The 24,211-nt window shown below is 44.7% G+C and overlaps 1 protein-coding gene across 8 annotated transcripts in view; it reads right to left on the bottom strand.

The window, feature by feature from the left end:
• Nucleotides 1–24,211, bottom strand: part of FHOD3 (formin homology 2 domain containing 3) — a 493,863-nt gene that overhangs the window by 271,916 nt on the left and 197,736 nt on the right. For all 8 annotated transcript variants that reach the window (XM_073790663.1, XM_073790659.1, XM_073790662.1 and 5 more), the window contains 2 exons: nucleotides 18,305–18,372; nucleotides 11,432–11,537 (listed from right to left, as the gene is read on the bottom strand). In XM_073790663.1, coding sequence (XP_073646764.1) covers nucleotides 11,432–11,537; nucleotides 18,305–18,372 — 174 coding nt within the window. The remainder of the gene's footprint in view (nucleotides 1–11,431; nucleotides 11,538–18,304; nucleotides 18,373–24,211) is intronic.

Here is a 24,211-nt window from a genome sequence, read left to right as displayed (position 1 = left end):
ACTCCCTTTTCTCTCTCTCTCTCTCTCTTTCTTTCTCTCTCTCTCTCTCTCTCTCTCTCTCTCTCTATCTCTCTCTCTCGTTCTTTCTTTCTTCATCAAATAGACAGAGCTCTGTGTCATGTCTCTGGGGACTCCTCTCTCTCTCTCTCTCTCTCTCTCTCTCTCTCTCTCTTTCTCCCTTCCCTTCCTTCCTTCCTTCCTTCCTCCCTCCCTCCCTCCCTCCCTCCCTCCTTTCTTTCTTTCTTTCTTTCTTTCTTTCTTTCTTTCTTTCTTTCTTTCTTCCTTTCTTTCTTTCTTTCTTTCTCTTTTCATCAAATATCTGTCAAAGATCTACATGACACCAAAGAGCAGGCTGGAGCTGGGGCCACAAAGTCTGTGAGTTCCTGACACCAAGGAACTCATAACATATCTATTTTGGTGGCAGGTACATAATTCCTTGAGAACCAAAACCAGTTATAAAGTATAACCCATTTTTGTGTGTATTTTATCTCAGGAAATCATGACAAATTTAAAATCAAGATATACACTGAATCTGAAAAAGAATATATATACACACATATATATAACTGAACCACTTTGCTGTACCCCTGAAACCAATACATTGTAAATTAACTATACTTAAATAAAGAAAATGGTAAAAATATCAAGATATTCACTATACTGATGACTGAACTAGTAAGCTTATCAAAAAGAAAAATTCAATAATTTGGTATTTTTTTCTAACTACCAAAAACAAATCAACGTGTGCTGTAGTGCTTCCAAAACAAGAAGATCTGGTGAGCTAAAGCTTCAGATTAGCAAGTCCAGGCTCTGTCGAGTTCTTAGTACAAACCAGCAGCTTCCTCAAGCACTGTGAGTTCTCTTCCCTGCAGACATTCTATCATTCATCTACTCTCTCCTTCAGCTGCTTTTCACTGAGCTCCTAAAATGTGCCTGGCATCAAGGATGGGAACTGACACGAAAGCAGCCAAGTATGGTGCAGGGAATTAGCCTAGGGTCTCTGGCCTATAGTCTATACTCAACAAATATTTATTGTCAGTGAGGTGAGTGTCACGATCAGGGTATACACAATTGTAAAGCAATTATAGTCCAATAAAGATGTTAAAAAAAAAAAAAGATCAGGGTATGCAGAGAGCGCCAAGATACCAGAGGGGCAATGGAAGGTCTCCTGCAGAATTCTGTATCTGAGCCTCATCCTGAGGACAAGCAGGAAGCAAGGGATAAAGCGTGAACCAGGTGAGGAGGGGTGAGGCTGAGGCCAGGCAGAGAGCTGAACAGGTACACAAGGGTAGGACCAAGGTGGGCGCTACCCACGTGGGAGGGCCAGGACTTCATCTGAGGATGAGAGAAGCCACTAGCCGTGTACGCCAAGGACCAAGGAGAGAAGCTGGGCACTGTAGAAGGTCAACCGGGCAACAGGGGGCAAAATGGACCATGGAACGCAGGGTTGAAAGCAGAGAGACTAGTTAGGGGGCTAGGAGAGCAGATAAGGAAGGAAAAGAAATGATGGTCTGACCTCAGACTCTAAAACTGGGAATGAAAAGAGATGCAAGGACTTGAAAGCCGGTGAAGGGTAGAAGAGCCCAAATTTGATAGTTGATGATTACAGAGAGTGAGTGAGAGAGAGGGGTCTGGGAGGCCCCTAATAGTACCCGAATATGATGGATGACTGTGCTCTTCATCCATATGCTGGATAGAGCCATGGGGTGCTGGCCGGGGGGTGAAGCTGTCGGGTTGGGGTTTGGACATGGTGCACTGGGGACACCCAGGACGCGCCAGCTCCACAGATCTGAAGTGCTGCAGAGTGACCTGGGCTTGGGGACCTTGTGCACATCACTGGCTGGGGAAGTCACAGTGCCCAGAGAAAGAGCAGGAAACAACAATTGTGATTCAAGGTACACCTCGTCAGCAGTTCCTCTGGAAAAGTCCACTGAACAAGGAGAGAAGAATGGAGCGCAGAGGCACATCTTCGGTGTAAATAAAGTGGAAAAATTCCTGATGAACACAGAGCAACGAGATTCAGTCGCGGAAAATTCCACACATAGGAATGGCCAAATAACACTGCTTTTCTTTTTTCCTTCTCATCTCATAATAAAGAAGAAGATGGGGGCTGCGAATGGAGAGGAAAATTCTGGAGAAATCTCTTTGGCTGAGACTATGACAGGGTGAAGTGCTTTTAGGGGGGTTTTGGCGAGTGGGTTGGGTTTTTTTTTTTTTACCTTGGTCTGCAAACTGGCCTGAATTTCTGGAGGGCTATGACTCTACACAGAACGCGAGGTGAATTTTAAAGAAGCATCTTGTCAATCCAGGAACAAGTCAAGCTTAAATTATGATAATAATATTAAGTTAAACCATTCAGCTTTTCCATTTCTATGGTAAAAAAAAAAATGGTCATGGACTTCCCTGATGGTCCAGTGGTTGAGAATCCGCCTGCCAATGACACGGGTTCGAGCCCTGGTCCGGAAAGATCCCACAAGCCGCAGAGCAACGAAGCCCGTGTGCCACAACTACAGAAGCCCGTGTGCCGCAACTACAGAAGCCCGCGCGCCTAGAGCCCGTGCTCCGCAACAAGAGAAGCCACCGCCATGAGAAGCCCGCGCACCGCAACAAAGAGTAGCCCCGACTCGCCACAACTAGAGAAAGCCCGCACATAGCAACGAAGACCCAACACAGCCAAAAATAAATTAAAAAAAAATTTTTTTTTTAAATGGTCACATATCGGCAATTTCACATGATTTGGCATAATGATGCTCCAGGTCGGGGATAATGTTGACCAGGTAGTCCTAGCCGTGTATCGCTTCATGAAGACTATCCTGTGAAGTGCTTCTGTTACTACTTAACAGAATTGAGCAGAATTAATCACTGAGTTTTACTTCAGAAAAATTAAAACTTGAAAGAAAAGCCTCATTCGTTCTAAGGTAAACTTACCAAAATAAGTGTCATCTAATTATAGGGAAAAAATACCTTGCAAGGGAGTGAAGAGGAAAGCCAAAATCATGTTTAAAGCTGGAAGTACTCATCTAGAGTTAGATGTTAAAGGCAGATACCCTGCTTGCTGTCCAATGTGGTGAGGGGCTCAGGGTCATGCATGTTGCCTGCCTCACCTGTGGTCTAACCCAGCACCTGCCTCTCTCACCTGAGAACCCAGAGGAAAAACAAAGGGCACTTTGTCCCATCGAAGTTCAGGACCCGGCTCTGACCTTCCCTCGCTCCCTCACCCACCTGACCCCACGTTCCTGCACGAAGTGCTGAAGACTGAGGGCCTGGCAGGACCCAGAGCATAAGCAATGATGATTCTGATGAGTTTGCACTTCCAGAAAAGTAGCAGCACAGGCAGAAGCCTCCAAACCCCCTTCTTACCAACCTACCCAAATGACCAATGAGAAGCACAAGTGAAGAAGAGATTCCACGAGCCCTGAGACTGGGGTAACAACCACACACCACGGCCTTTGAGGGGTCCGTCTAGACACACCAGAGACTGCAGCTGGCCGTGGGGAATGGTATGTCCAGCACCAGCTCCCTCTCCTGGGAGAAAGTCCTGGAGAAAAGCTGGGCAAGTCCACAGTATCCGATGGTCATGTGGGCCACGGGAAAGATAAAGTACCCCAGCATGAGTCCATTTTTGGCCCCTGTGCCTGAACAGGCTGGGAGAGGAAAGACATAAGTGCAGCTCTAGACTCTTCTCTGACCCTGACACAGGGTGAGGACGGCAAGGGTGGCAAGAGGGGCCACAGATGGGACACTCAGAGCACTCGGGGTGACCCTTCTGTCATCACACACCACCAGCAGCGGCAGGAGTGACTCAGCCTCCCTCCCCAAGCAGGGCGGTCTGTGGCTTTCCTGCCCTGACCAAACCCCTCACAGCAGGTGTGTGGCTGGTTCAACCTGGAGGCCATGTCCCCAACAGCGTGCCAGTCTGTGAGCAGAAAGGTCAGGCCGAGGTGAGATACACCAGGGCACAGAGAACATTAGACACCAAACGCAGAGGTCTCAAAAACTACAGCGGAGAAGAAAAACAAATACACAAACAAACTGCGGAGACCACGTCCCACGGCTATGAGTGGCCCAGCTTCTCCAGCCATTCCCAGCCCACGTGCCACAGCTGGTGAATGCCCGGAACTGACAGACCAAGTCTCCAGCAGGCGTGCTACTCATCCAAGTCCCCAAAGGAAGAATTTCGCCATGCAAACACAGAGGAAGAGGAAGCTAACTCTCCCTCAGGGAAAAGGACCTCACCCATGAGCCTGACTGACTTAACCAAGCGGTTGCCACAACTGAGGAACCCAGGCCCCAAGACACAGAGTGTCCCCTGACTGAAACAAAACGGGAGGGCAAGAGAGACCTTTCTTAGATGACATTCCCAAACCAAGTTTACAAAAGAAACAGGAAAAAGACCCAAGAGAATCCTTTCATCCTTTCATGTGGTAAATACCAGACCTAATTCAAAAATGAATAAGAAAAACAAAATACAAACACACCTGGGGGGATATGCATAAAATTCTGTAACAAACAAGAAGGAAATGGACATCGCACACAAGAGTTAGATGGAGAACTTGCAAAGGATTTGTCCCGGGCCATGAAAGAGCATGCCCGCAACAGTTTTGAATTTTTAAATAAGGATGTCAATTCTTCCCAAATTAATGGACAAAATTAACACAATGACAACTAAAATTTACAAGCCACTTTATAAAAATGACTATAAAATTGGTCCATAGGAATAAGTGCACCCTAATGACCAGGAATGACAAAGATTACCAAAAAATGATCACCCCCAGCCTGGGGTAGATAAGCAGAAATGGAGGTCACTGGTGGAAACATAAACTCACACATCCCTAGAGGGCAATTATTCAAGCAAAAGCAACACAAAAATGTACAAACCTTTGAACCCAACAACTCTAAGCAACAGATATTTACTTCTCACAGTTCTGGAGGCTGAATGTCCAAGCTCAAACTGTCCACAGAGCTGGTTTCTCCTGAGGCCTCTCTCCTTGACTTGTAGATGGCCGTCTTCTCCCCCTGGACAGATCTGTGTCTCAATCTCTTCTTCTTATAAGGATACCAGTCATATTGGATCAGGGCCCAATGATCTCATTTTAACCTAATTACCTCTTTAAAGGCTCTAACTTCAAATGCAGTCATGTTCTGAGGTATTGGGGGGTCCGATGTCAACATATGAATTTGAGGGGTGCATAATTCAGCCCATTACAGGTACTGCATTAATATCATTGATTATTATTGATAACAACTGTCATACCTACAATTCAGTCTTTTACTTAGACCTTTCTATGAGCTCTTTAAGCTTCACAACACTCCTATAAAGAAGGTATTATCTCCCTTTTACAGGTGAGGGAGCAGCGGTTTAAAGAAGTTACAGAATTGTGCCAAGGTCTAGGAGCCATCACAAAGCCAGCTGCCAAGGTCCACTGCTCCCTTCCAGGCGACGAGGTTGCAACATATGTACAGGACACTTCATTTCTGTAAAAGGCATGTGCAAAGCAAGTATGTACATGGGTGGGTAGAATATGGTCTTCGTTTTGTGGGATTATGGGTGATTTTCATGTTTTTCCTTTTTATGCTGTTTTTCAGACAACTGTGTGCTCACAAATTATACAATAAAAAGTTATAAAAGCTATTTCTGTTTTAAGAAAAATATCTACATCACTCAGTTTTTACAAAGTTTTCTTGTCAGCCATGTCCATCTTTGGCCACCTTTACGTCACTGGCCTTGATGCTCTGACACTCTCATCTCTGCAGGTTCAATTTGGCCCAATGGGTTGCTAATTTGTGCCAGCCAACATGACTCCTCACTGAAAACGGCCCCTGTCACATTGACTGACCAAGAGGAGAAACATCAAGTGAAGGAAGATTCTGCCCTTGACACTGGTCTCAACTTCCCCCTCCCCGGGGGGCTGGGGACAAACACTACTAGGACACTTGGGCTGCCGTGCCATCCACACAACTGGCCACGTGGTGCACCTCAGGACTAGGGTAAGGGGGTGGAGGAGAGTCAGGCCAGGCTGGAGGGTAGAAAACACAGTATCCAAGAGATGCTTGATTCAGGAAGTAAGCAGCTCTCCCCCTCCTGTGCTCATCTCCTCACCTTGGTGCCAGTTTGGGCCCCTCCCTCCCCTCCCCATCTACAGTCTGAACCCACCCTCTGCTCTCCTCTTTCGCTCTGAAATGTCAAAAGATAAACTTTTAAGTTTTCCTGGGATGGAGGATGTTAGTTTAATCATCATTTGATTACCATCTGATCACTTTGTGTCACTGCCTAGTTTCTGGTGCTGTAGATGCCAACAAAAGCTATCTGACCACAAGCCCCGATCCTCATTAACAGACCCCCTAATACACAAGGCATTTCCCCCCTATAAGTTTAAGTGATATTTGGCAAGGCACTGAAATTCTCTGGTTCCGGTTTTTCCAAGGAGACCTGAAGTCTGGATTTTTTTATGTCAAATCTCCCAATTTTTAAATGTTGACAACCATTAAAACGTTTTTTAAAACCACAGAAGCAAACAAAATATCTGCAGTTTTCTTCTAAAATGCAAGGGTTGAGCTAAAGGAGCTCTAAGATCTTATCCAGCTCTGATGATGACTAAGGTGCTTTAGGATTAATGGGTACTTTGCTTTAGGTGAAATAATCAAATCTAATTTTTCCATGTAAAACTAGCCCTTAAGAGGCAGCTTCCCTGGAGGTACAGCCAGAAAAGGCAACTGGTCTCACTGATCCTACTTATCTCTTTCTCTTTTCTTCCCCAAAGCAGATCACCTATATGCAATTTCTAAACACGTAAGACGTTTTCAATACAGCATATAGTGGTTCAGAGGCAGCACCTCCCAGGGAGCTTCTCCGGGGCAGAGCTGCATCCTGGTTTTATCGGCTCATTCCCAGGGACTGACAGGGCCCATCGTGAAGGCTCAGCATGTGTGCAGAAAGTTTAAGTTCCCAGGAATATAGCTCTCAAGGTCCTACTTCAATAAGAATAACTGTGAGATATAAAATTCCACTATTGATATATATTAAATACTGGTGATCACACACACACAAACCCTTTAGAGCATTAGCTATAGCCATCCAAAAATAATGTCGGATAAATATTATTTCTACATGTGGTGCATTTAAGACCTCTTCCCAGCAGCCGGCTCACATCTTTGGAGAGCGCTAGGCTACACCATAACTCAAAACCTATCTTTACCTCTCAGCAGACACATCCTCAACACAGAGCAACAGATTCCTGGGCCTTAAAAAAAAAAAAGAGCTGACAGAGGGCTGAGTGCAAAAATAAAGATAATTTAAACGAGTCCTAAAAGCAGATGTGGAAAGGACTGGGTCCTCCAAATGCTCTTGTTTCCTTTGCATCCGGGGGCCTCACACATGGTCACACAGAAACTGAGGAAACTTCATGAAGGGCATGCTCCTCCACAGCACTGTGACAACTGGCCCACCTTACGGCTTGTAAAAGAGTTTTTCAACGCGGTCTGGACCCAGTTTTGAGGCTCTGCTTAGAATTCAGTCAGTCCCCTTCTCCAGCAGCCCAAGCCCACTCTCCCAACCCGCAGGCATGTGGGCTTCTCACACGCCAGAGCCCCGGGGCCCACTGACATAATGCAAACTGGCCAATCCTAAACCTGCTCACCCCGCCTTGTGTGGAAACCACAACAGAGGTGCCTGCCCTCGCCCTCCACTCCGCTTCCCCCGAGTGGCCCAGAGCGGGCATGATGTTTTCTCCCCGGGGAACGGTGAGTTACAAAACTAAAAACCTCCTCCCAGTTTCTCTCTCTTGATCTGCAACAGGCCTCACCATCCTTCACCCAAGGTAATTTGGTTAAAATGAGGTGGGACAAAGAGGCAATTCAAAGGTTGTCCTTGATTGTAAATGTCTGGTGGCTGCCGGCAGCTGATCACAACCTGAAAAAGCCTACATGCCTTCAAGGTCAGGAAGGGGTAACTCAACATGTGGGCTGGGGAAAAAACCGATAGTTTCCTTGTATCAAAACACAAAGGTCACAGCCTAAGAAATGTGTCCTTTACATCCCTCAGAAGTACACTTTCCTGGCACGGGCTTCAGTCAGATACGTCCAGATGTGCTGACGTGTGTGCACACAATGCCCTGGTTACCCCGAGTCTTCTGAGACTCAGCGGAAGTGGGGTGGGCGTGCAAAGGCCCCTCGGCTGCATGGAAAGCAGGACATCTTGTAATAACCTGAAAGGGAGGGAGTACCCGCTCGTTTCCCAGGTAACAGATGGTAGCCGTCTGGCCTCCATTAAATAGACATCACTGGAAAATCAAAATCAGAAGGCAAGGCCTTGGTGGTGGCAATGGAAGCTCAGAGGCTAGGAAGGGTCTTACCTCGGTGGCATTTTCTTCAGGGACAGAGAAGCAGCAGGTGGCTGGCAGGGTTCTCCCTTGGCTGTGCTTGGGAGTTCTGATTCTCAAGCATTCGTTAACTGCTTTCGGTGCCTTTCCAGGGCAGATCAGAACACCGCAGATTAATAAACCACTGCACACACTGGGGCGGAGAGCCTAGCTGAAGCATCTGTGTCAACACCATCTTTCATTACCGCCAAGTACCACTGACACAACTCACCATTTGGGACCTTGCAGAACCATTGGGCTTACCCTGCCCCTATACGATGATGCACTCAGTGGCAGGGAGGCCCTCTCTCCCTCCAGCCAGACCACCACGGGGCTGCTTACTGGAAGGCTTTCTCCGCTGGGCTGAGTTTTTCCTTCCCAAGTCCCTCTATGTGGCACGCACGAGTAACCTGCAGGCACAAAGGCAGGCCTTTCTCTCTTGCCACGTCCCCTTGGAGTCCAGGAAGCCAAACACCCACTGTGCCAGCCTCCCTAGCAGCTACAGGCGGCCATGCAACCCAGTTCTAATCCATGGGAGGTCTGCAGGGGGCTCCTGATGAGAATTTTGCTTTCCTGATAAGGCGGGGCTGACCACCGCTGGCAGAGCCACCCTCCTCGCCACAGACTTGAATGCAGATGAACCAAGATGCTCACACTGATGATGGCTCTATAAAAACGCACATATAGGGCTTCCCTGGTGGCGCAGTGGTTGGGAGTCCGCCTGCCGCTGCAGGGGACGCGGGTTCGTGCCCCGGTCCAGGAGGATCCCACGTGCCACGGAGCGGCTGGGCCCGTGGGCCATGGCCGCTGGGTCTGCGCGTCCAGAGCCTGTGCTCTGTGGCAGGAAAGGCCACGGTGGTGAGAGGCCCGCATACTGCAAAAAAAAAAAAAAAAAAAACGCACATATACACTCCTAGGTAAGGGTCAGAAGAATAAAGATAAACATGTAGATGGTTATTAGCTCCATACAGGTGTGTGTAGGTCTGTGCATTCCTACCAGCACCCACTGGGGAAGACTTTTTTTTTTTAAGTTAAAATGATGCATACTTTAAACCCCGCAAAAAATACGCTGTGAATTTGGACCCATTATTCAGAATTAGGCCATTTTAGGTGTATTTCTTTCCATGTGGTTCAACTTATAAGCATCCATGGAAAATAAAATAGAGGAATTGCTCCCACCCTTATTCCTGTGCCGTCCCCTCTTCCAGGTGTTGGGCCAGTGTGGATGGAAATGGAAGGATGAGAATCAAGGCTTATATGCATTTCTTCAGACACAGAAGGACAGCTGTATTCAGAGGCAACACAGCAGGACAAAGTTTATGGTTAATTTGGTACACGTGCCATGAAAGTTTCCATATAAATGTTTTAATCATACTGAGACTAGAAATCATAAAATTCATCCACAAAGCATCTCTGCTGACAGCTTATAATGAGGACCTACCACACACCCAGGGAAAGATGGAAGGTAGACAAAAGGAGGTGCCTCCCCAGCCTCACAAACACCGTGGAGCTGAGAAACTGAGGCTGAGGGACCCTCTCTCACACACACACTTGGCGTTTATCAAAATGAACAGAAACAATTAACACTGACTTAAAAATACGTCCCCCCCCCAATTTTTTTAATGAGCCGTCAGTTTTCCCTTTTGCTTTTGCCCTTGTTGCAGTGGCTCTCCAGGAGCAGAGAAAATGGGGAAGGATTCAGAGAGTTCGAGGTGCTGGGTCACAACTCAGAACGTAAGGAACCTTCTCAGGGTAAAACACAACAGGACACTGCAGGAGACTGTTTCGTTTTGCCTGCCTCATTCAACTCTAACCAAGGACATTTGATATTAAATCACACGTTTCGTGTATTTTTCCTTCGTCCAAGGGAAAGAAAAGGAGGTATTTCTTTTTCCTTATATGAACACGGAGTTGTAGAGTTACAGGCATAGATGCAGAAGGGGGAACAGAACCTTGATCAGTCATGATGTGCCCCAGTGCCTGGCCACGGTCCTTGCTCGACTTCACCCTAGAGGAAGTGATTTTTTAGGCAAACACTCAACCTCTTTGAGACTCAGATTTTTCAACTGCAAAATGAAGATAATATTGAACTATATTAAATTTTTCATTTGGTAAGTCAAAACTGTTGATAACAGCTATGTCATATGGTCCAACCTAATAATTCCTGCCCTGCCTATTCACAGATTTTACGGAATCAAATAAAATTATTTATAGGAAGGTGCACAAAAATACTCGAACTCTGAAAAGAGCATTAACTTTATGAACTGGAACGGTAATCAGTGCTTCAAACACCACACACGCACCACTTTGTAAAAAATGAAATTACGGAGGTAGCTTTCAGCATCCTTCTTTAAAATGCAAATTCTGGGCCCACCCCAGACCTACCAAGTCAGAAACAGGAGGACCTGGTGAGGAATGTGCGCTTCCTACAGGAACTCCCAGTGATAAGCCAAGTCGGTGACCATATTTTTCCCAGGAAATAACTGGCCTCTTCGGTTTTGAGGGGCTTTCTGTTCAAATGCAGGCCTTACCCAAGCCCACTTGGTGTGCACCTTTCCTCACCAAATAAAGGAGATTATAAAGAACCTAGTGTGCAGAATATTCTTTTCTTAATAACTGGGAAGAGGGCTTCCCTGGTGGCGCAGTGGTTGAGAGTCCGCCTGCCGATGCAGGGGACACGGGTTCGTGTCCCGGTCCGGGAAGATCCCACATGCCGCGGAGCGGCTGGGCCCGTGAGCCATGGCCGCTGAGCCTGCATGTCCGGATCCGTGCTCCGCAACGGGAGAGGCCACAACAGTGAGAGGTCCGCGTACCACAAAAAAAATAAAAATAAAAAAATTTAAAAAAATAACTGGGAAGAGACTACAAGTAAAGTCAGTAAAATGAACTCAGTCACTGATTAGTTACGAGGAATCGATAAAACCTGAAGGGGTCTTCTTTTGCTACAGGATGTCTTCATCTCCTTACTCCGTAACCAAATCTTTCAAAAAGTTCTCAGTATCGAAGTTCCTGGAGGTGATCCCAGACCCTCCTTGCAGCAGGGGCTGGGCCGCCCCATGCCCGGCGTCACTTACCCCTCAGAATGTAGTTCTGATAGTTCTGATCTGCCTCAGCTCCCACCTTGATCAAACACGTCAGACCTTCAGCCACTACAAATTCATGCACCAAATCCTTGTCATCCTGGCAGGAAACAGGGAAAGAGAGAGAGAGAGAGAGAGAAAAAAAAAGACTTCAAATACTGTCCCGGTCCATCCTCCATCCAGGCTGTTCTGTGAAAACTATGTACAAGCCTTTGACGCCAGACCGCGACCTCTGAAGATTGTTCTGCTCTATTCAAATGAGGCATCTTAACTGTTGCCAGAGGAATTTTACAGCCAGTCTTCACATCGTTGTTTGCCAAAGACCAATTATTGCCTTCTGGGCAATCTAATAAAGATAAGGCAAATGAATCCCCCGACTGTCAGGAATACTTAGAGTGATCTGTTTTTCATTCTTTAGAAATCACCAGGCTCCGTATCCCCACAGGTCCCAAGGGACCAGCCACATGAAGCCTGCTGGGTTGCAACACAGGAAACACTGGGCTGCAGCACAGACCATCGTGTAAAGGATTCAAAGCAACTCGTGTGTTTCAAAAGACGGTCCCTAAAGACGGTTACGAGCGTCTTGCAAATGGTATCTGAGAAAGTAGGGGAGCAGTTTCTCCACCTCCCAAGTCGTGCAGCTTGCAGGACAAGCAAGGAGGCAGAGCACAGAACCGGCCGTGTGTCTGGACCAGCAGCTACACTGTCGCTCAGAAGAGCCACGGCGGTCAGCCTGATGACCGGATCACAGAAGGCAAGACCTGGAAGGAACCGCAGGAGTCATCTAATCTGGTGGTTCTCCAAGAGAGGTCTCCAGACCCACAAGCACCTAAGCATCACCTGGAAACTTGTTAGAAGTGCAAAATACCCAGCCCCACCCTGACTTACTGGATAGGAAACTCCACTGTGGAGCCCGGCAACCTGTGCTTAAAAAGCCCTGCAGGGGATTCAGAGGTGCTCAGATCCTTCTCACCTCTGACTCCCTCACATCAGGATCATCTGCAGAACTTAAAAAAGGGACAGGAAGCAGGTCCCTGCCCAGATGGGTTTAATCCGAATTTCTGGGGTGGGGCCCAGGCTCTGCTATTAAATTCCCAAGGAAATCCTAAAGGGCAGCCAGTTCAAGAACCACTGATCTAATCCTACCTTCCCTTTACAGATGAAGATGCAAGAGGGGCAAAACTTTGGCCAAGATGACCTAACTATGGTCCAGCCAGCCCCCAAATCCAGTCCTTTGCCTGGAGTACCAAGTTCCATGGAGCTCTATAAGAGGGATTTTTCCACTACTGTTTCAGGAGATTTCCTCAATTGGACACTGCCTTGTCTCAAACACAGCTAGGATACATTCATCTTCAATTATAACAACAGAGCAAAAATAAAAAACCTCAGTGATGTAAACAGTAGAAAGCTTAATGGAATAATGGAAGGTTATTATTATAGGAATGGTCAGCAACCATGGTTTACCTCCAAGAAAGAAAAAATAATTTAGACAAACTGGTATAATTCTCCCATCTCCACATTGAAATCAGCCCCTCATTTTAATTTTATGGCATTTTCCAATTATATGGAAGGAGGACGTGAGGTAACGGGGAGGTGGGGAGAGGGAAGCAGGGGGCAGGCCAGGCGAATGCTCCCTTTGAACCAAGAACACACTCAACATTCAGAGGGCACTGGGGGGAGGGGGGAGCACTGCTGTGCCCCGAAGGTAATGAAAGACAGCTGTGTTAACTCAGACTTTAAGATAATCATGGCGTTGGAAGCAAGAGAAAATGGGACAGTATCATGAGTTTTTGGAAAATTACTTTACACTCATATGTATAAAGGAAATAAAAATAATTCTCCCTCCATCCATATTCTTTTCCACCAGCATATGTGAAAAGTGAACATTTAGATGAGCTCATGTCTAGTCAGAAAGTTTTTCCAAGCATGTAACAAATGTTTATTACTTTAAAACTAGATTCACACATGACTTCATGGTGAAAAAGTGAGAACAAGCTCTCAAGAAACCACTCAAGCTAATCACTAATATTAATATAGCAGAGAGCTGACTGTCTGGAAAAGGCACTTGGAAAAAAACACTGGACAGTGTTTATAAAAATAATTCAGAACCCTAACTAATATTTATGCACATATGTAGATAAAGTATTTAGAAAATAAAAGTGTACGAATGATTAATGTAGAAAATATCTTCCAAATTGGCAACGCAGAAGATTTTGAACACACATCTTGAAGTACACAGGCATTAATAAATGATTTTTAAAACACTGGTTTCTAACTAGAGTGAAGTCAACATGTTAACACTAACTGATATGAGATTATCCTTGAATTTCAGAATTCTCTATAATAGCCATATTTTAACCTGTGATCATTTTTTTAAAATGCCTATTAGTCAAGGAATATTCAACTCAATCCAAATGACCAATGGTTCTGTTTCTACATCCTTACACTCTAGTTCCAAAAAGAACCTCCACATCCAGAAAACATAAGACATGATGGAGGTGCAGACCGGTGCGTGTGGGAGAAGGTGATCTAAGCCCCAGACAGCCTGCAGCCTGTGGAATCCACCCAATACCGAAAGCAACCCTGCCCTGTGTGTTAGAGCTGTTTTGTGCACAGGCCTGTGGTCTTCCAAACAGATTAAACTTTTGGTAGCAAATGGCTTCTTCCTTGCCTGCATAATGCCAACAAAGGCTGCTCAAGAATATTTGTTTGCTGAATAAGTGGTGGAAACAGCATCCCTGAGAATTCAGAGAGACAACACAACAGAACAAGCATGGTGAGGGGATGTGAAACAAGACCGACATGTGTTTATCTTTTAACTTTGTCACCATGGAAAACTTGAAACATATACAAAAGAAGACAGAATAATTTAGTGAACCCCAGGTGCCAATCAACTCATATCAATCATGCTCCATCTATCACCCTACCCTGTCTGCTGCCATATTAATTTGAAGCAAATCCCAGACATCATATCATTTAACCCATAAATATTCCAATACGTACCTCCAAAGGACAGAAAGTCTTTTCAAAATTATGTACTCATAATAAAAAATTAATACTTTCTTAATATTATCAAATGTCCAGTCGGTGACCAATTCCAACTGTCTCGAAAATAGTGTTTTAAATTTTGTAGTAGGATCCAAATAGGAGTCACATGTGGCAATTAGCTGATATAACTTTTAAATGTCTTTTAATTCATCTCTTTTTTTCCCTTGAAATTTGTGTGTTGGAGAAACTAGATCATTTGTCCTACAGAGTAGTCTATATTCTGGATTTTGCTGATTACATGCCTGCTGTGTGGTTTAACATGTGCCTCTGTCCTAGATCATTTGTAAATTGGTTACTGCATAGAAAGGCAGGATCCGATCCAGAGTTGATTTTGTTGGCTTGACCACATCCTCAATGGCAGTGCAAGTTTCCATGAGAAGGCATGTAATATCTGATTGTATCTCACTTCCATCACGTCAGCAGATCCTGATGCTTGATACCTAGATCCATTATTTCATTCAGGGTTGCAAAATTCTGACATTCTCATTGATACTCTCATTATATCACTCCTTCTTTCTTGCTAGCTAGAATATTTTTGAAAGCGAAACTTCCTCTCAACTGAACTTTTGATTATCCTAAAGTTCATTCAGGAAAAAGTTAAGCTAAATGTCTGATTCTAAAATTTTACCCGTTTTTCAAAATAACGTGCTGGTTCACCACCATCTTCCTTCCACTGGTGACCAATTCATTGTCATTCTTTAGTATTATTATGAACTCATCAATGCAGATTAACCTGATGTGTTTTAATCCACTGTAATTATCATCCTTATTGATGCTTAATTGTCCATCTTCAGCCAGCCAGTGGGAGACCCTTCAAGGTGCTCCCGAGTCCCTTTGGCAATAATCCTAGTAGTATTTGATAGCTACCTTGCTATCTGCATAATAATATGTTCCAGGTTTATTTTACTATTTATTTTATTCTGGTTTCCCATGCCAGACTTGGAGTCAGCTATTTCTCCAAGGAGCTCTGGTCCCTTTCTTTATTTTAAAACGGCAATCTCAGTGCCAGTGGTGCTTTTTGCTCATGGGTTCGCCATTGCTTCTAGTCCTCTTCAATAAACTTAGTGCTAGAAATATGCTTTGTTGCAAGTTTGTTAAGATAATAAACACCCTGGGTTCATTCCGATCCTTCCAATTAAATTCAGGAATCCAGAGTTTTTTAACCTAACCCTTCTATCTTTCTAGCCACTTTCTTCCACACACCAAGAATCCAAATCCTTAAGAACTCTAAGAATGACAAAATTAGAACACACACACACACACAATTATCAGAAGAGCAATACCAACACTACCCCCAGCAATATGATTATTATAAACAGTTGATTTTCGTGTGTGTGTGGTTCTCTTTCTTCTTAGAGTATATCCTACCCAGGGTACAAAAACTGCAGTGTTTTAAAGCCACTCGGAACGACTCTTCTCTGTGTGGTTCTGCCACCAGCTCAATGAGGTGAACACAGGTTTCAAAAGAAGTCAAAGCTGAACAACGGGGCTTTCCTGGTGGTGCAGTGGTTGAGAGTCCGCCTGCCGATGCAGGGGACACGGGTTCGTGCCCCGGTCCGGGAAGATCCCACATGCCACGGAGCGGCTGGGCCCGTGAGCCATGGCCGCTGAGCCTGCGCGTCCGGAGCCTGTGCTCCGCAACGGGAGAGGCCACAACAGTGAGAGGCCCGCGTACAGAAAAAAAAAGCTGAACAACGGAAGCAGCAGGCAGGCTGAGGGGCTGCACGAGCTGGTGTGAGGAGTGGCAGGAGTGTGGTCCTCCGTTGGCACGGTGAGAGCCCAGCCCAAGTGCAGTCAGGGATCTGAGTTCGAGAGGAGGAGGTTAATGGAGGGTGAAGAAGTTCTGTTTTGTTCAGCTAAGAAGCAGGGAGACACAGATGGATACGTGGGAAGTGAAGCTTTGGGGCAAGTAATTAGCGAAGCATTTACTTAATTAGAGCCAGGAAAGACTGAAGACAGACACCTGTGAGAGGAGTATTCCGTTCGCCCAATTCATTCATCTATTGCTTCAGTGGCACTGGCCACAGCGTGAGGCCCCAAAGACCCAGTGATGGAATTCAGGGAGCTCACAGATGACCAGACTCAGGCACGCACCCTGTGGTATCTTAAATTCCATTCCAGAGATGAGCACAGAGAACTTTATAGAGGAGAACCCTTGACTTCAGTGAGGGCTCATCTGGAGGATCTCCCTGGCAGGAGGAGACACCAGATGGGAGACAGAGACATGGGGAGTGGATGTGGGGCAACAACGCATCCTGAGATAGAAGCAACAGGTCCAGGGGCAAAGGTGCAGAGGAGACTTGCCCCCAGAACACAATCACAGGGGAGACAGCTGCAGCCAAGGACAGGGAGGTGGGCCACAGAGGCCAGGTCCAGAAGGGCCTCAATGTTACACTGAGAGATTCAGACGTAACTCAGACGGCTACACGGAACCAGCATGAGAAGGACTTGGTCAGCCCCTCTGGTGGGAAGCTAGAGGACAGACCAAGCAGCAGGTGGTGCCCATGACATCTGTTACAATTTTTCCAGAAGAAACGGCCTGAATCAAGGCCAACCCCAAACCCCAAGACACTTCTGAGACATGCGGCATGAGGCAGCAGTGGTGACTCAGGGTCACGCCTGTAGCTGTGGGAAGATGAGAAATGAGGACTCATCTCCAGAAACACTGTCACTGAGAAGGGCTCTGCTCTGGGAAAAAGATGAGGGCATGCTTGGTTGAACAAGTTTAAAAATGGGACAAGAACGTGCAGGTGGGATGGACTGTTGGCCTGCCTTTCTGCCAATCCCCCTCAGACAGGAAGGCACCCATGAAGGGGACAGCCACTCGGCTAGAACTACCACAGACGGAAAATCCTTTAAGTGTGTGAAGGAGACGGGAACTGAAGAGATGTGGACCGCACCCTAGAGTCTAAAATCATGCCAGAAAGTACGATGAACCTACGGAGACACAAGCTCCATCTTCTCCACGAAGCCTCATCCTGCTTCTGCTGACCCTGCCCTGCTTGGCACAGCGGCCTCACCCTCCTCCCCTGACTCTCTGTCCCTCTTCCCTGTGGGTGACAGCTTGGAGTTTGCCTACACTCCTGTCCTAGCCCTCATCGCTAAGCTTGTGACTTGCCCAGGGGAGAAGCAGAGGGAAGGTTTAGGAGAGAAGGATAAGCCAGAACCCGACAAAGATGCTTGCACACGTGCACAAGGCGGCTTGTCCCTAACGGCACGGTTTGTAACAGCAGAACCCTGGAAACGAACCCAACTGTCTGCCAATAGAAGATGAATAAGGCAAATTTGTGCTTCCTCCGTACAATGGTTACTCACTCAGTTAACTCGGTCACGCCCACACCTATCCCGCTCTCACTAAGTAAGCCGCAGCGTGATACACACAGCATGATAACACGCATATACAGTTCATAGAAAAGAATATCACATATTGTTGGTGAATATGCACCATTAGTATGGAAACGTGCATTTGCATGATAAACACTACATGTGACATTCAGTAGAGAGGGGACCCGGGGTGGAGTAGGAAGACAGTGGTTGATATTGAGCAGAACACAAGACTTCATTTACATCCGTAGTAGGAATTTTTTTTTTAATCTGAAGTAAATAGGGAAAAATATTGTGATTTGATAACTTTTTTTACTTATTATGCTTGAAATATTTGGTATGGTAAAAATACTCAACTGACATTTTGACAGAATTTACATTGTACTCTAAAGAGACTTTTCTTTTTGTAATCAGTAAAAGGTATAAACTTGTCTGCATCTAATTCCACAAGCAATGCAAAAACAGAACCTGAGAGTACTTTTTTCTTTTTTTTACCTGAAATATCTGCTTCAGGGAGAAAAGGGCCCTTCTTAAATCTCGTCCACCGGAGTTGTACAGTTTTTCTGAAATAAAGAATACAACATATACAATTAATTGAACTGACTCGACAGATGGCAAAAACACAGAGAGGATATGAACAACTAATGAATTTCCACTGGAAAGGTGAGTAAAACAAATTCATTTCATGCAGGATATCGACCTTACCCCCAGGGGTGCAAAGGACAGTCCAGCTGTTGCAGGACGCAGGAAGAGGAGATTGCAAGTTGTGGGAAAGATGCCCTGATCTGCACCCTCAGTCCTCAACTCCCTCTCTCCAGAGCTCTATTTCCAGCTGTTTACAGACTACTATACTTGGTAGCCAACTATATCTGGAAAGTTAACACAGCCAAAACAGAACCTCCTTCCTTGCCTCACAGCCCCCGCACCACCATGCTTTCTGCAGTTGGGCTCAGAAAGCTTCAAGTTGCCTCTTTTTCCCTGTGATCCAATGATCCAAGAGCAGCAGAGTGGCTCTAAGGACTGACTAGCTCCCTTGGTGACGGCCCACTTCCAGCAGGAACCCAGCCTTAGCTCTGCCTGCACCCAGGCTCTCACTCATGTGAGACGGGTTCAAGGATGGGTCCTGGCCCAGAGCAAGGCAGATGGAGAAGCCCCTGTCAGTACCCTGGGGCTCGACACCGAGACCAACTTCTACAGGACCCACCTTCCAGAGGTCATAGTGAGGCAGGAGAGGCAAATGAGTAAGGCACAACTCCCCACTGGTCAGTGGGGTGGCACTGCGATGCCCTGAAGGAGTGTCCCATTCTTCTGGTGTATGCATACTCCCAGGAGCGTGGATTCCACTCAGCTTCCCAGAACCCAAGCTTGGCCCTGACCCAGGTGGCTCAAGTGCCTGGGGTTGGGTTCCTAACACTTTATGCCAGACCGCCCCAAGGTAAATCATCCAGCACATATCTACTGAGCGCCTGCCAGGCACTGAGGGTACAGCAGTAAAGAGTGAACTTACAGCATAGACTAAGCAATCAGAGCCTGCAGTTCAAACCTGTGTCACCACCCACAGCTATGTGATCTTGAGCAAAGTATTTCATCTCTCTCGGCCTTGGACTCCTTATCCGTAAAATGGGAACAGACAATAATAGATTTAGAGGAAAATGGTTTTGCATTCAATCAAGCACTGATATTATGGAGTAGAATGCAAAATATTGAGAATAATAGAGTTCAAAGCAATGTCACATGCATGGCCAGCAACCCTGGGCTTCAATGACAGCCTATGGGGGGGGGACTTGAGGGGGGGTAATGGACAGAGCCACATTCTCCTCTTGTGTGAGTGGCATGGACTTGAGTGGAAGGGCGTGGAACACTCAGATCTAAATGACTTAGCAGAAGTCTGGTTGTGAGAAGGACATGCCTGCTTTGCACTATGGCTCGAGAAGAGAACAGGCTTCCATCTGAGAGGCACTTAAAATGACAGAGTGGCGAGGCTCAGCATGTGAATGGCAGTAGTTTCCTCGAAGGCCTCCCCGCGGACATCCTGCCCGCTTCCCTCTTCCCATCTACCCTCCAGACCAAGGCCAGAAAGACTGGGTGGAGATGACCACCTGACGACATCACTGTCCCCATTTAAACCTTCAGTGGCTGCCCGCTGCACTGAGCAGGAAATCCAAAATCCTTTAAGGGGCCTGTCAAGCCCTTGGTCACGCAGCCCCGGCGCCCCTCCCTCTCTGTGCTGCAGACACCCTGGTCTCTCGCTCCTGAGGCGGCGAGGCTCCTCCAGACTCAAACCTATACACACAGCTTAAGGGGCAGAGGCAGGATTCTGGGGGGTTGGAGTCTGGGGGGTGGGGTCTGACCCCAAGGCCTCCTAGCTGTCTGCCCACCATGGAATCTCCCACCTGTAAATACAACATGCAGCCCACAGTCACTTGTTAATTATGAAGCGTTTCGATTAAGAGAGAACCCCTCACCTTCCTGAACAGAAGGAGCCGGGAAGACTCCAAAGGAATCCACCATCCCCAAACTGAATGTCTAATTCATCATAGACCCTAAACATTGAGGCCCAATGACTCACGAGCTGACCGGTAAAGTGTATGCGTGGCCTCAAAGGACATGAGTAATAAATAGAGTGGACTGCATCACCCTGCAGTAGAACCCAGGTCCCTGGGGAGATCACTTCTTCCTCCAGTTTCTACAGCGAATGTCTCAGAATTCTCAAATGCCGGAGGAACAGACTTTGTTTTTAGCCAGTGCCACTTCTAATAAGAATAAAGCTCTCAGATGCCAAGCATGGGGCTACGTATACCCTGAAGAACAAGGGCACATTTAGCTTATCCAGGAAGAGCATCAGTAGAGAGTCAATTCCAGGTACTTCTTTATAAGGTAATAAAGCTTGCATTACTTTCTTGCTTATATACCACCAGACGACAGGCAGAAATATGTCTTACAGAGATTCACAATATCCCAGTTAGAGTCTCCTTTAGTTATCAGCGATCTGTCACGGCTTCCAATTCATGCGAATGAGAATTATGGTTTGTTGTGCTCTGACTGCTAAGGTTTTACTACTTGGTGCTATAATCAAAATAATCATTTTTAAACAAGGATTAAGCATTCTTTTATTGACGTATAGTTGATCTACAATGTTATGCTAGTTTCTGGTGTACAGCAAAATGATTCAGTTATACACATATATATTTTTTTTTCATATGCTTCTCCATTATGGTTTATTACAGGACATTGAATATAGTTCCCTGTACTATATGATAGGACCTTGTTGTTTATTTTATATATATATATATATATATATATATATATATATATATATATACACACACACATACATATAGCAGTTTGCAACTGCTAGTCTCAAACTCCCAGTCCAACCCTCCCTCGCCACCCCTCTCCCTTGGCAACCACAAGTCTGTTCTCTGCATCTGTGAATCTGTTTTGTAGGTAAGTTCATCTGTGTCATATTTTAGATTCCACATATAAGTGATATCATATGGTATTTGTCTTTCTCTTTCTGACTTACTTTGCTTAGTATGATAATCTCTAGGTCCATCCATGTTGCTGCAAAGGCATTTTTTCACTCTTTTTTAGGACTTAGTAATATTTCATTGTATATATGTACCACAGCTTCTTTATCCATTCATCTGTGGATGGACACTTAGGTTGCTTCCATGTATTGGTTATTGCAAACAGTGCTGCTATGAACACAGGGGTGCATGTATCTTTTTGAATTATAGTTTTGTCTGGATATACGCCCAGGAGTGGGATTGCTGGATCATATGGCAACTCTATTTTTAGTTTTTTGAGGAACCTCCATACGGTTCTCCATAGTGACTGCACCAATTTACATTCCCACCAACAGTGTAGGAGGGTTCAAACAGGGATTAAGTATTAATAGAAAAAAATTCAGCTGAGAATGACAACTTTTGGTTGAGGATTTTTGCATCGATATTCATGAGGAACGTTAATCTATAGTTTTTGTTTCTTGTAATGTTGTTGACATTGAGGCAATGCTGACCTCATGAGTTGAGAGTACTCCCTCCTCCTCTACTTTAAGAAAAAGTTTGTGTAAACTTGGTATTACTTATTCCTTAAATGTTTGGCAGATTTCTCCAGTGAAGCTATCTGAGTTCTCTTTAATAAAAGTTTTTAAACTATGGATTCAATTTCTTCAATTAACATAGGGCTATTCTAATTATATATTTCTTCTTGAATGAGCTTTGATAATTTGTATCTTTCAAGAAATTTCTCGAACTTCCCTGGTGGCGCAGTGGTTAAGAATCTGCCTGCCAATGCTGGGGATACGGGTTTGATCCCTGGTCCAGGAAGATCCCACATGCCATGGAGCAACTAAGCCCATGCACCACAACTACTGAGCCTGAGCTCTAGAGTCCACGAGCCACAACTACTGAGCCCGTGTGCCACAACTACTGAAGCCCACACTCCTAGAGCCTGTGCTCCGCAATAAGAGAAGCCACCGCAATGAGAAGCCCGCGCACCACAATGAAGAGTAGCCTCTGCTCGCCGCAACTAGAAAAAGCCCACATGCAGCAGTGAAGACACAACGAAGTCAAAAACAAATAAATAAATAAATAAATTTATTTTTTAAAAAAGAAATTTATCCATTTCATCTCAATTGTTAAATGTATGGACATAAAGTTGTTCATAATAGTCCCTTATCCTTTTATTGACTATAGCAACCTCCTCTCTTTTAACCTTGATATTGGTAATCTGTCTTTTCTCCATTATGCTTGGTCAGTCAGGTTAAAGATGTATAAATTTTACTGATCTTTTCAAAGAATCAGCCTTTGATTTCATTCCTTTTTTCATTGCTTTTCTGATTTCTATTTCATTGATTGCATTTGGCTTAATTTGCTCTTTTTTTCTAGTTTCTGACGGTAAAAACTTAACAACTAATGTGAGACCTTTCTTCTTATCAAATATAAGAGTTTGATGCTAAAAATTTCTCTCTAAGCACTACTTCAGCTGCATTCTACAAATTTACATATATTGTTTTTATTTTCATCCAATTCAAAATTGAATGAATCTTGAACATTTCTTTCATTTCAAAAGGGAATAACTTAATCCTGTGGGGTTTTTGTTGTTGTTAACCTCTGGTTTATTTAGAAGTATACTGCTTAGCTTCCAGATATTTGAGGATTTTCCAAATATCTTTCTGTTACCAATTTCTAGTTTAATTTCTTTATGGTGAGAACATAGACTTTGTATGATATCAATTATGTTAAACTTATTAAGGTTTACTTTATGGCCCAGAACATGGTTTATCTTGATGGCTGCCTCATGTACACATGAAAAGAATGTGTATTCTGCTGTTATTGGCTGAACCATCCCGTAAAAATTCACTAGGGTCCAGTTGAATGATAGAGCTGTTCAGGTCTTCTTCTCTTACCAAGTTTCTGTTTATCTGTTCTATATTTTACTATGAGAGCAGTATTGAAATCTCTATTATACTGAATTTGTCTATTCCTTCCTTCAGCTTTATGAGTTTTTGCTTTAGGTCCTTTGAAAGTCAGTTGTTAGGTACACTCACAATTAGGATGGCTATGGCTTTTAGGTTAAGTGACCTTTTATCATTTGTAACGTCTCTCTTCATCCCTGGCAATATTCCTTTTTAAAGTCTACTTTTCTAATACTTATACAGTTAGCCAGTGTTTGGTTAGTGTTTGCATGGTGTATCTTTTTACATCCTTCTATTTCTAACCTGTCTATATAGAGTTTCATGTAGGTACAGTTGCAACTTATTTTCATCCGATCTATCTTTTAATTGGTATGCATTCTCTGTATTTTTAACCTCTAGGACATCACAAATGACTCCTCTGTGGCACTAGAACAGAAGACCTCAGGGAGGCCTCACCCTTTGATGAGAAACATCCTTGTACAAATGCCAAAGATATCTTTGAGTGGTGCCAAAAGTCTCTCCCCCTCCGTTTTTTGCCAAGTGTCTTAATTAAAACAAACAACAATTTCTATTCAAGGAGTAAGTACTTTTCATCCCAATTGTCTTTAATTTTTTTAATTAATTTTACATTTTATTTAAATAATCGTATATTTCAAACAAAGCGGAATTAAAAAATAGTACGGTTTCCAAATAATTCTTTCTTTAAAGTGAGAAAATTATCACTACCACTTCAGAGAGCAAGTTATGAATTTTAATGTAGTTTTGTTTTTTTTAATATCAAAGCTCAACAGATCACCTAACCTATATAAGAATATTACATATTTTGGCTGAAATGTCCTTTAAAATACTTCATTTTTTAATTCCATAAGCTATAAAGCACTAGGTGAGGTCTAAATCAGAAATCCTTCCATCTGGCATGTGTTAAAATAGTAGCTTTTTTTTTAACCTTTCATAAAAGTGATTGACAGCAAAATTTCATT

Source organism: Tursiops truncatus, chromosome 13 (assembly GCF_011762595.2).
Source record: "Tursiops truncatus isolate mTurTru1 chromosome 13, mTurTru1.mat.Y, whole genome shotgun sequence".
NCBI classification, from domain to species: domain Eukaryota; kingdom Metazoa; phylum Chordata; class Mammalia; order Artiodactyla; family Delphinidae; genus Tursiops; species Tursiops truncatus.
Note: the sequence above shows the minus strand (reverse complement) of the source record. Positions and strands in the feature narration are given on the sequence as shown.